Below are 12,827 nucleotides of genomic sequence, written 5' to 3' on the forward strand. Positions count from 1 at the left end.
ACCTAGCTGTGCAACGGATAGGTAAATAAAAAGTTTGAAATTTTGAATGCTGTCAGTTTGTAAATGTCATCAGCTGGCATCAAGCTCAGTTAGCACAAGGGAAGACTGGCATTTCTGGATGCGCTTTGTATTGTAATGGACGACTTTAATTTTATTCTTTTGGAAAGCAATGCAGTAATTACACTAAAAAAAATGAAAAACAAACCCTGGAATCATTTTTAATTGAAAATATTTGCTATACATTTGCTATTTTGATGTGAAAGCAAACGGGCGTGTGTAAACAGCGCTTAATCACTGCCATATTCGTTCCGTCACCTGTCCACTGTGGTGCGCGGTTCTGTGTGTGCGTGAGTGTTTGCAATGCACAAGCCCCGTGTGCTTTATGGAGGAATATTCTAAATAATTAAGTTTCCCGCTACAAACAACTCAGTTTCCGATCCATCCTCCATTGTGCACGATTAGTGGAAAACACGGTGACTGGATGCAGTGTATAAAATAGTTCACGTCGATGCAGAATTGGTCACGTTCGCTTCCAGCTGCTGTTGCTGCTGCTGCTGCTGCTCAGTCTCTCAGGCTGTGTTTGCGGTGCTTTAGCGTGAAGCAGGAACTTCCGGATCATTCGTCCAGCATACAAGAACCTGGTGGTTTTGGAACGACGCAGTACATGATGCTGTCTGGTGGTTGTTAAACGGTGGTTGATTGCTCCTCATCGAGTGCCGACGGTTTTGAGACGAGAATTGGTGTTTTCCTCCATCAGCAACAACAACAGAGAGAAAAACACACTCTGGTCAGGGCCCTGTCGTCAGTGTATGCTATCATTTATACAGTACACACTAGGAATCATGAGTAGTCTCGGTAACGGCAACAATCAGCACAACATCAACAGCAACACCGGAAGCAGCCAGAATTCGGCCGCCGAAGGCACAATGGAGCGCGGAAGGTAAGAAAGTTTTCACCCCCAGCAGATGAAAATTGGTGTTATCGATTTTTGTTCCGTCTGGCACACACAGTCGCACACAGCTGTGTGCGTTACGTACGGGCTGCGAACAGGGGCAGGCGAGAGTGTGTTAGTGAGATGTGAATGTTTTGTTTACATTTTTCCCCGATGTGATGCAAACGGATACGGGAAAGGGAAAAAAGCGAGAAAACCGAGGAAAACATCCATCCAAGGATGGCCACAATACCAATTATGAAATTATAATTTATCACTCCTCTTCTTCCTTCACCCCCGTTTTAGCTGCATCCTGGTACGTTATGCAAGCCAAAACTCGCTGGACGAAAGCTCCCAGAAGCAGCTGCCACGGTCAAATGGGAAGGAAAAAACGACCGGAGCGTACCGTAACAACATCCACACGCAGCGTTCGTTCGAGGCGATGAACATGATGCGAGAGTACGTAACCTAGTTCCCAGCAGCCATTGTCACAACACGGACCAATTTAATATTCTGCTTTCAGACAAAATCTGCTCTGCGATGTCGTGCTGGTAGCGGAAGGCATTGAAATTCCTGCCCACAAAATGGTGCTGGCATCCTGCAGTCCGTACTTTTACGCCATGTTTACCGGGTTCGAGGAAAGCCGCCAGGATCGCATCACGCTGCAGGGAGTGGATCCGCACGCCCTACAGCTGCTGATCGAGTACGTGTACCGAGCGGTGGTAGAGGTGACGGAAGATAACGTACAGATACTGCTTACGGCGGCCAACTTGCTACAGCTGACTGACGTGAGGGATGCGTGCTGTGACTATCTGCAAACGCAGCTCGATCCGAGCAACTGTTTGGGCATTCGGGATTTTGCCGACATTCACGGATGCATCGATTTGCTAAACTATGCTGAGACGTACATCGAGCAGCATTTCTCGTAAGTATTGTATGCTTGTTTCGGTGAGAAATTTAGGGTGTTTTTTGAAAATCTAATCCTTTGCTTTAATTTATCTGCAGGGAGGTTGTGCAGTTTGACGAGTTTCTTAATCTTACCAGCGATCAAGTGGCTCATTTGATCAAGAGTGACCGTTTGTCGGTTCCAACAGAAGAAAAGGTAACTTAAATTTTTTCTTTTGGTTTTTTAGCTTGATCGCATATCCACAAGAAGAGTTAGGGCTGAATTCTTATCTGGGCTGAAATTAGATTAATACGGATTAAACGGACTAATGTTTATCGAAATATCCTTATCACAGGTCTACGAATGCGTCATCACCTGGATACAGTACGACGTGAACGGCCGCCAGCACCACCTAGCCGAGCTGATGGAGCATGTCCGCCTACCCTTGCTCTCGCAGGACTATCTCGTGCAGTACGTCGAGAAGGAGCAGCTCATGAAGGGCGATCTCCAATGCAAGGACTACATCATCGAAGCGCTCAAATATCATCTGCTCAAAGGCGAGCAGAAAACGTGCTTCAAAACTCCTCGAACCATTCCACGGCAGCCGGTCGGATTGCCGAAAGTCCTACTCGTCATCGGCGGCCAAGCACCGAAAGCGATTCGCTCGGTCGAATGTTACGATCTGCGGGAAGAAAAGTGGTACCAGGTGGCCGAAATGCCAACGCGCCGCTGTCGAGCCGGGTTAGCTGTGCTGGGCGATAAAGTTTACGCCGTCGGAGGCTTCAACGGTTCGTTGCGTGTGAAGACGGTTGATGTTTACGATCCGGTGCTGGATCAGTGGACCACGAGCCACAACATGGAGGCACGCCGTTCGACGCTCGGTGTTGCGGTACTCAACAACTGCATTTACGCTGTCGGCGGGTTTGACGGATCGACGGGCCTAAGCTCGGCGGAAATGTTCGATCCGAAGCGGCAAGAGTGGCGACTGATTGCTTCCATGTCGACGCGCCGTAGTTCGGTTGGCGTTGGGGTTGTAAACGGGCTGCTTTACGCCGTCGGTGGATACGATGGTGCATCGAGACAGTGTTTGGCTTCCGTCGAACGATACAACCCGTCCACCGACACCTGGACACAGATCGCGGAGATGTCGGCACGACGCAGTGGTGCCGGGGTTGGAGTGTTGGATAACATACTGTACGCGGTGGGTGGTCACGATGGGCCACTGGTAAGGAAATCCGTCGAGGCGTACGATCCGGCCACCAACACGTGGCGTGCGGTCGGTGATATGGCATTCTGCCGTCGGAATGCGGGTGTGGTCGCACACAACGGAATGCTGTATGTGGTCGGTGGAGACGATGGCCTTTCGAATCTGGCTTCGGTTGAGGTGTACAGTCCCGAGTCGGACAGCTGGCGCATACTGCCCTCGTCGATGAGCATTGGCCGCAGCTATGCTGGTGTGGCAATGATAGATAAGCCCTTGTGAAGCGAGCAGCAGGGCGCACGGGTCGCCACCAAACAGTCCTACGCTTCCCACCATCCCACCGGCACTATTTACTCCCGGTACGCGAACTGTGCCGCCCTGCAGCAGGCGCAGAATGAGGCGGCCGCTGGCCAGGCCGCCGGTTTCGGCAATGACGATGAAAACAGTCAGGCGGAAGGTCTCAATCCGGAACCGGCGAACAGCAACAATAGCGCGCCCAATGGAAATAATGTACATTACGAGAATATCTACGAATCGATCGAACAGTTTGCGCCCTTAAACGGTGGGAATGGAGGAAATGGTGGAGCCCATGCGGGAATCCCTGCTGGTTCGAATCCCTTACAGTATGCAGTCTTGAATCAACCCCAACCGGGACCGTCTGGGCTCGGTCCCGGACAAGCACATCGTTCTCTTGGTGGGGAAAGGGGAGCGGTAGGTGGTGGTGGTGGTGGTGGTGTTGGAGGTGGATGCATTCCTCCTCCGCCTCCAAGCATGCTGCACAGCATGCAGCAACTGTACCATCCGATGGCGTACCGGAACGAGCTTTACGATCGCACGGCTGGCTACGATGTTCCGCGTGGTCGTCCAGCACCCAGCTACTACCAGAATCAACCCCCGACAGGACCTTCCGCCAACGGACGATACCCCAATCTTCATCTCGATCTGAATCGGGTGCGCTATCCTTCGGGAGCTTCAGCGCAACAGCAGCAAAGGACACCGCGGCAGAGAAGTTTCGATGATACCGAATCCTACCACTATTATCGCTGTCAAAATCAATCGAACGGAACAGCCAAGTACGATAACTTGTACGAACGCGTGAGAGAGGAACCGGCCTACCAAAACACTGGTTCCTTCGCACCGGCAGCAAACCGTGCTGCGGGTCTCTTTGGGCGGTTCGATGTGATTGGGCACGGTGTTGGACGCATCGAGCGACACCTGAGCTCGTCCTGTGGCAATATCGATCACTATAGTCTTGGTGGACACTACGCCGTGCTGGGCCACAGCCATCTTGGAACGATGGGACACATTCGGCTCAATCAATCGAACAGCAGCAGTGCGTCAAGTGCTAGTCCTTACGGTGCGAATGGGCCGGCGACGACTTCCCAACCGAACCCCACCAAGGACTCGTCGTCGGTCAATGTGAAGAGCTTCTTCAGCTGTCTTGGAGGCGAAAACTCCCAGTCGATGAACAATCTGAACAAATCATCTGCTGCGCATGGAACTGCGAGCGGTAGTGCGCCTGCGGCTAATGGAAATGAAGCGACACTGCCGGGATCAATTTCTGGTGGAGCTTCAGGGGGAGGTGCAGGAGGAGCCGGATCATCGGGAGGAAACGGTGGACAAGGGTCAAGCATTATGGGTGGGCTAGCGAGTGCTGCCGCCGTTGGTGTGAATGGAACTGGTGCGAGCACGAGTACGACGCTGGGTGGCAAATCAACTGGCGCGATTCCGAAGATAAGCCGTAAATCGAAACAATCGCAGCAGCAGCAGCAGCAGCAGGGTCCATCGGATCCGATTGCGGGAACTTCTGCCCCACAGTCACTTGCTGCCGGGAATGGATTGCCTCCGGTTGATATCTCCCTTGGCGCACCGGCAGATCCAATGTACGCGAATGGCTGTGGAGGGCGCGTTACGAAGCCCTCGCTCCAGTGGCTGCTCGTGAACAAGTGGCTTCCACTGTGGGTTGGACAAACGCCTCCCGATTACAAGTTTATCGATTTTAACTTTATGTTTTCGCGCAACTGTGACGGTTGCTCGTCGGCCGGTGGTTCCCATGGTCAGCAGCAGCAGCAGCCACAGGAGCTCGTACGATATGGAACGATCGATCAAGCTGATTACATTCCCCCGGCTCGGGAGTATCCTACCATGACCGGCAGTTACCCGCGCGTGCTCCGGAACACTCCTCAGCTCGCTCGGTTGCGTGAGCACGAGTACGAAAATGTTCCGCTGAATGATCCACCGCCCGGCCGGGGATTGCGTGGAATTGCGTCTCCCCTTCAAGTAGGGCGCGCCCGTTCGGAGAGTCCCAGTCGCCCGCCCGGATCGGATCCACTCCGTACCTGGGCCTTCAACTTCGAAAACAATACCTTCCGTCCAGCCCGCAGCCCAGCCCTCGCGACCTCCTCCGGTTTGGCCATTAATCGCGAAAAGCCGCGTGAAGTTCGTCGTATCACCGATGGAACGTTCGGTGCACGTGATCTCGCCCAACCCGACACGGAAAAACCGGGTCCGAGTGGGTTGGCGAGCAAGTTCGCTCTCCTGAAGCACCCCGAACCGGACAAGGAAGATGGCCGTCTATCGTCCGCTTCCTCGTCATCAGATTCAGACAACTTTGCAATCGAATCACTAGCGGCAGAATCGTCCGGAGGACAGCCGGACGAAGAGGAGGAAGAGGAAGATGGTAGCACCCGGTCGGGGGTTGGGCGCCGGGACGATGGTGGCCGTGTGGTGGGCAATTCTACCGAGAAGGAAAACGTTGGCTCCTCGTCGAACGAGACGTCCGATTCGCTTAACTACGATGGACCGGCATCGGCGGATCGATCGCTCTCGGAGGATGAGGTGGAGGCCACACGGCCCGACAATACGGCATCGGAATAAGTTTACACCGTTTTACAAGTTACTCGTTACACGTTACAGTGACCCAGCGTGACAGGTTCTCCCAGTTAGTTAGCAGTTAGTTTAAGTAGCGCTAGTGGGCCTAATTTAAAGCTCGTTTTACTCTCTTTCCTGTGATTTACTGAAGCGTCCGCAAACCACCGATCGGGTGCGTGGCGTGTCTCGGAGAGGCTTTAGAGGAAGAAAATTTACAAACAGCAGATCAAATCAACCCCGCAATTCTTACTTGCTCAATATTTATTAACCATTAGCACACCACTGTTTTTCTCCCTTCCTTTAGCTCGTTTTCCTTATTACTGATCCTATTTATTGGAGCTGCAATTGCTAGTGTTAGTGAGTTTGCCCCCCCCTTTTTTCCGACTGGCGTCTCTAAACAAGGGAGTCAGCAAAGGGGAGTGGGGGGGGGGGGAGGACAGAAAAAAGAAAACAATAATAAAGTAATTCCACTGTTACCTACTAGAGAGGAGAACGGCTAAATGCTAAATGTCGATTTTTAACCACTAGGAGCATAGTATAGAGCGCATCTACTTTCCCCAAACACATCCACACATCTGAAGTACATTGTGAGTGAGACTTATAGGAAACGATTTAGTAACGGTGACAGGTAGTAGCGTTTGCGTTTACAACCCCCCGTTTACTACTGCGGGGCTATACTAGGTGTGTTAGGTAGTTTGAAATGAGCGAGCAGACATATGCCAAACGGAGAGGCGCAACACGAAGCGCATTTAGTTGGTGCATTCCAGCAATTAGCTATGTAGCAGCCGTTTAGGGTTACTATCATTCCCGCATTTTTGCTGTGCAGTAGTAGGCCCCGAAACCTGGCCGGGAAAAAGGGCAACGAAAGTGAGCGGTGATGAAAAGGACAATTGAGGCGGTACAAATGAATAATCGAAAGACACACAAAGATGGCACAAGCGCACCGGAGCCCGGGCACTAACACATACATTTGCACATCAAGGTACATTGAAACAATAATACAAAACGCGGACGCGATAGAACGCGCACATGTTCGTTATTTTAACACAAATATAAAGCGCGCACCATGCAAGCGCGTCGCCCTGTAGCGTCTATTCTGGTACTATCTATATATTTACACTACAAAAAAAAAAAACGAAACATTTCCTGTTACGGGGACACTGTTTTCCCGAGACAAAACAACACCTTTGTGTACCCCGCTCATTCGCAAAGTCGCATTTGATATCCTCTGTAGGCAGTTGACATTAAATTATAATAAACTGTGAAATGTGATTTAACGATAATGGGTTTGATTTTAACAGTGAGCTCGAATTCTTTTGCGAAAAATGTAGATGACGCGCTTTGTGACGTGTCGCACCGGGTGAGCACAATTACAATTTATGCATTACATTTACATCGACAAGTGCTTGCTTGCGTTGATGTAATGCGTTACGGCATTGGGGGGGGGGGGGGGGGGGGGCGAAGGCACCGGAGAAGTTATGCCTTGTGAAAGAGAATGGGACACATGTCTCCCTACGTGGTGATAGATCTACATGGAATCGTTGAAGCATTGTGGTCTGCTATGGCTAGTTCAAGAGGTCCTAAGACATACTTTTGTGATATCCAAGGTATACTTCCGAAATTCGTTCCACGGCAGGACAGTTCCGGTGGGTTTTGTTGGTGACTCTCAACCATTGCGGAACTCCTTGAGGACTTTATCTTAGAAAGGTAGGTGAGTAATGCCCCAATCCGGAATTCCTCGAGGACTTCATCTTAGAGAGGTAGGTGAGTAATGCCCCATCGCAAAGGAAACGATGATGTACTTACATATTTAAAGATCATTAGGAGCACTAGAATTCTTTTTTATGCCCCATGACTGCTGGTTCATTGGAGTTTGAAGGTTGTCAGTAGTCGACCGAAGTGTCTCATTGTACTCCTTCGGGGGAGCGTCCCAAGTCTTCAGCTTATTTTTAGCTTGTCCATCAGACTGATCTATTAGAATTGTGGCCTAGGAAATGTACAACGCATACCATAACTTAGGTCTTCCTCTGTTATAGAATAGGCATGGTAAGCTCAAGTCAACGAAGAGTCGAGTTGAGGTTGGATTATCTGCATAAAAGATATTGTTGGAGTTCCTGAAAATCCTTGAAGAATCTCCTGTGAGATGTAGCACTTTATGAGCCGTTATAACCGTGCTGTTGGACAGTTCTGAGGAGCTTAATTGGGAAGAGGAAGTATACTAGACTCATATGAAATTAATGACTGCATCTTCTTCTTCTTTTTGGCCTGCTCAGAATAGAGCACGTTTGTAAGACATAATTAGGCCACCAATCCGTTTCCAGGCAGCTCGGTCCAGGGCTACATTTCTCCAACCGCGGCTGCATCCCATCTCCGACAGGTTAGTTGCTACATGATCCAGCCAACGATCTCGCTGTGGACCTCTTCGCCTTCCGTTCCGAACGGGTCGCTGACGAGCGCCTTCCTGGTGGATAGTGGCCGATCAAGCTCCTTTGAGACTCTAAGCGGATTGAAATTTGGAGGCCCTTAGAATATCGAATCGGCTCCGGAGACTGGAGCATAGTGTCAGGCCAAGTAGAGACACTTAAAGGACCATGGCGTTCAGGACCGCTCTGTCTGCTAATTGAATTATTAGGGCTTCAGCCAACGTTAGTATATCTACGCTTCCAAACAGTTCAGCTAGCTTGTAGTTCAGTCTCCTGCTGCACGCGCCCTGCTGACAGGGTTTCCCCCCGACAGGTTAGTTGCTGCCAACAATCTCGCTGTGGTCCTCTTTGCCTTCCGTTCCGAACGGATCGCTGACGAGCTCCTTCCTGGTGGATAGTGGCCGATCAAGCCTTTGAGACTCTAAGCGGAATGACATTTGACATTTGACCTTAAAACATCGACTAGGCTCTAAGGACTGGGCCATAGTGTGAGGCCAAGTAGAGACACTTCAAGGACCTTGGCGTTCAGGACGTGGCTCAGTCTGCTAATTGGAAGATACGCCTCTCCATCGAAACCTTGCGGCTTCAGCCAACGTTAGTGTATCTACGCTACCAAACAGTTCAGCTAGCTTTTAGTTTAGTCTCCTGCTCCACGCGCCCTGCTGACAGGGTTTACAGGAATTGGCACATGATTGAGTCAAATCTGTCAGGAACCAAAACTGTTCGAGAGTTCCAAAGTTATCGTTAGCATCTCTGGATGAATAAAATTTATGTATGCTCTAGAATCCCTAAATTTTCTTGAGCAATTCAGTACCAGATATCTCTCCCTAAAAATCTTCTTCCGAGCTGGCACATTTTTCTTAGAACACAGTGAACTGTTTGATTGTTCCCCGACATATTGAACCCTGACATAAACCAGGAACTTTATGTTCTTTGTTCTGACCACATATTAGATTGGCCACTAGAACCCAATCCTTGTAGAATGTACTGGGTGAAACAAAGATAATTGAAGCATGTTTTAGCGAAGGGAACAAACGTCCAGGATATCTACAAACCCCTTATCGAATTCCATCACATCGCTCCCGGATACTGCGTGGTGGGCTCAATAAAATAATGGCCCCCGGTGTATGTGTGTGACAAGTTAATTTAGAATCTTGATTGATAGCAACAGACACCTTCCCGCGGCGGGATAGGATCGCAATTGGTGGCGCCAATGGCCGGTCAAACGGTATCGAGTTACTTCAATTTTCGGGTACCGGCAGGTACCAGGATGTGATTGGGGAGTGCTTCCGTGTTGGCATGTTGGTAAGTCGCATGTTTTACCATGTTTCGTGTCCAGTTATGATACAGATTCTGTCTCGGTACTTTTAATCGATTTTGATCTCTTTTTTTTTCTTCTGCTGCCAGACATAAGAAGCCTGAGGGACTGTGGAACATTTCGTTGAGTTGCTGGTCAAAACAAAAAACAAAATCAATGTCACAGGGTAAGTATCAGGAAGTGCGGCAGGAAGTTGAAGCTCGAGTTGGTAATCTAATTTAGCCCGCTGCAAGTTTTTATTAAAAATTGGTTTAGCTTATGGTTCCCAACCCCTGCTCCAAGCCCATCAAATAATGCCCCAATAAAACTTAATCGAAACAGGCACAGATAATCGTTTAACGGCGGCAGCCTTGCCCAGAAGTGCACTGGATGGCAATAATTTGCCCACAATAACCATCGAACGGAACGACTGTGTACGGTCGGCAAATACAAATTAGCTACACAAAGGTGTGGCTGTCGCCCGAGCCCTCCGAGTCTTTTAATCCGCAAAACGGACCGTGGACAGCGTGTGCGCCGCACAGTAGAGTGAAGGAAACGAAGAAAAAAGGCAGCCGCTTGCAAAAGTCATAATCGTTATGATTAATCAAATCTAGAACCTGATCGTACCTACCTGGCGGTTCGGCAGGAACCGTTTACGATCAATAGTGGCGATCGCGTCTCTGCGAGAGAATGGGCGATTGTAAATGTTTTGGATTTTAATCTGTAGCACCGAGCCAACCCGGCGGGTGGTCTTCGATCGATCGGATTTGAAGGTGTACTTTGGCTAAATCCTTCAAAATTCTGACGGCTGTGAAATCCGTTTGGTGTGACAAACCTTCCCGGAGGTTTTTCTGGGGGCCGTTGGGCGACATTTCAGCGATTTCAACCGTGCTACAATGTCGCTACAATGCAAACAATTGAAGGTTTACACCAAAGAGTTGCAAAAAAAAAACGATCCCCCGAGAGGTCATCGCCATTAGAAGGCTACCCGTTACTGGTGAGCCTGGTTAACCTGTAGCCGCAAGGAGCTGGTACGCATGCGTCTACCAGGGCTCACAGTTTGCCCGTACCGAGGAGAAGAATAGAAATCTCCGCCTTCGGGCTGTGTGACGAGAAAGGTTGGTCGCGATCGCTTCAGGTACTTCGATTTGCAAGCCAGCCATTGAAGGGCTTTCGAGATGGCTATTTGGTTCACGTGCGCAAAGTTGTGTTTTGAAAGTTTGTACCTTAGCGAACCGCAGCTCATTAAAAGCAAATCAAGCCCCATAAATCACCTGTTGATGCTGATGCAAATGTCAACAGACGAGTGTTGCTTATTGCGAAACGAGTTCATCTCGTCTGCAGTTCGTGTGAATGTCTCGCTTGTCGCTCGTCCAGATTAGCGGCAGCCAATTGCTGCTGTGAGGTGAACGATTCCTAGAACCTCACAGCATCAGCTAGATAGGAGCTGAAAAGTGTGTGCAAAACGTCAACGCCAACAGGAACTCGTAGGATCCGTTGGATCGATGCGACCTTGAACTCTGGAATGCGTGGAATGCCGATATCGGCAGGCTCGCGCTTGATCGATGAATCGCCCGTGCGCGCGCACCGTTTTGAAGAAGACACCCAAACTAAAACCGGATCGATACGAAAACTGGATGCAAATCTGTCTACAAGCCTTTATTTGGGAGAATCGTTCAGAATCGATCGCGCAGTCACCAGCCAATATCCTTATAGAAAGGGCAGTCGGAAAACCCCTCCGGCACAGTAATGTACCTAGTTCAAATCGCGAAACCCCACTTAAGAACGCGCGAGTTGAACTTTACATTACTCATCATGTACATCATCATCACGCCACGAACGTCACGGTGGTGACGTATCGGTCCCGATGCTCGGTTTTACAAAAATTCAATTATTCCCCCGACTCGGGTAGGCACACTTCCATCTCTGGGATGCTGGGATCTTCCCGCGATACGGATCTGGTGCTTTTTCGCTACACGCTCTTTCCTTCCCTTTTCATATGTCCGCTTCCGGTTCTGAGCAGCGGCCAGGAGATCAATTCTGACTCGATCGATCGGTTCCGCGTCACATTCCGATCGGTCATGCAAATGAGCAGCGCGCGTCGCTTTTCTCTACGTTCGCCTGTTCGCGATGTCTTTTTTGTCGCGGTTTGCTTCATTAGAGGAATGGGTACGAAATGTTTGGTAAAGTTGATTCAAGGGTGGTTAAGTATTGTCGCGGAACTAAACAATTAAATAGAATAAAGCATCCAGTGACAAATGCGTACGGCGTGCGGAAAAGTTTATTATATATTTACATTGATTTGTTTGTTTAGTGAAATAATTTGATTTACGATTTGTATTGTCAAGGCTTTGGGCTGTTCTGAATCACAATGTTTAATCTTAAATGAGGACAAAAAATATTCAGCTCGGACATTTTTGGTCGATTAGCTGTTGATCAAGGGTTCGTCGCTTTTAAGAGCGGATCGTTGAAGTCTTTCGTTTCTTTGCATGTTTTTATTTTATTTTAATGGGTGAATGTAGCATTTTAATAAATTTTCTTTTATATTTACATACTTTGATCTTCTGTAATTTGAGGGTTCGTCGCTTTTTTGCTGCATTAAATTCTTTTGTGTGCAGTGTGCTTTGTGTTGTGTGATTTTTATGTTTTATTTGTTTATCTTTAACTATGACGACTTGAAGCCGTATTGTCAATTTTTATGTTTTAAATGCTTTTTTTTATATTACATCAATTCTTTGATTTGATTCTTATCAAATTCATCATTTTTAAATTAAACTTTCCGTCCGTTCGTCGCTTTCTGTCAAATTGAAATCTTTTGTTTTCTATATCCCATTAGTTCAATAAACACAACTTGTAATTGATTCATTTTGTTCCAAATAAGCAAACTAAGAGAATAAATACAAATATTAGCGTAATATTTGAATAAGAACGCCGATTAAAAAACGAGCGAGAAATCGTTCCCCGAGAGTAACGCTTTTCGTTAGCATTCAACTCTCCATTTCACATTACTCATAGCAGTAAGAGAGAGAGAGAGACAGAGAGAGAGAGGGAGAGATTGAGAGTAATCTACAGCCACTACTAAAACGACCCTCCACTACTACCCCAAAACAAATCTCACAGCCTGCTTGACGATCAAGCACCCCCACCCGGGAAATGTTTTAAAAATCTCGTACGCATGTCGCTCTCTCTCACCCTTAGCTGAACTCTCGCTGGATCTC

The 12,827-nt window shown here is 48.6% G+C and overlaps 1 protein-coding gene across 2 annotated transcripts; it reads left to right on the top strand.

Moving 5' to 3' along the window:
- Window positions 1-212: 212 nt before the first annotated feature.
- On the top strand, window positions 213-7,169 carry LOC118514686 (ring canal kelch homolog). Of its 2 annotated transcripts, none has more exons than XM_036061733.1 (5): window positions 213-940; window positions 1,238-1,390; window positions 1,455-1,856; window positions 1,937-2,033; window positions 2,173-3,300. In XM_036061733.1, the coding sequence occupies exons 1-5, from the start codon at window positions 810-812 to the stop codon at window positions 3,298-3,300; spliced, it is 1,911 nt and encodes a 636-aa protein (XP_035917626.1). In that variant the 5' UTR covers window positions 213-809. The 2 variants fall into 2 exon arrangements, with proteins under 2 accessions (XP_035917626.1, XP_035917625.1); XM_036061732.1 differs by having other exon boundaries at window positions 217-940; window positions 2,173-7,169.
- Window positions 7,170-12,827: the final 5,658 nt, after the last annotated feature.

The sequence above is a fragment of the Anopheles stephensi genome, chromosome 3, assembly GCF_013141755.1.
Source record: "Anopheles stephensi strain Indian chromosome 3, UCI_ANSTEP_V1.0, whole genome shotgun sequence".
Taxonomy (NCBI): domain Eukaryota; kingdom Metazoa; phylum Arthropoda; class Insecta; order Diptera; family Culicidae; genus Anopheles; species Anopheles stephensi.

Excerpts from the sequence above, each read along its gene's own strand:
- LOC118514686 (XM_036061733.1), top strand. The coding sequence starts at position 810 with ATGCTATCATTTATACAGTACACACTAGGAATCATGAGTAGTCTCGGT. Across the intron at positions 1,391-1,454 it reads GCGATGAACATGATGCGAGA|ACAAAATCTGCTCTGCGATG; the intron begins GTACGTAACCTA and ends TTCTGCTTTCAG. Across the intron at positions 1,857-1,936 it reads TACATCGAGCAGCATTTCTC|GGAGGTTGTGCAGTTTGACG; the intron begins GTAAGTATTGTA and ends ATTTATCTGCAG.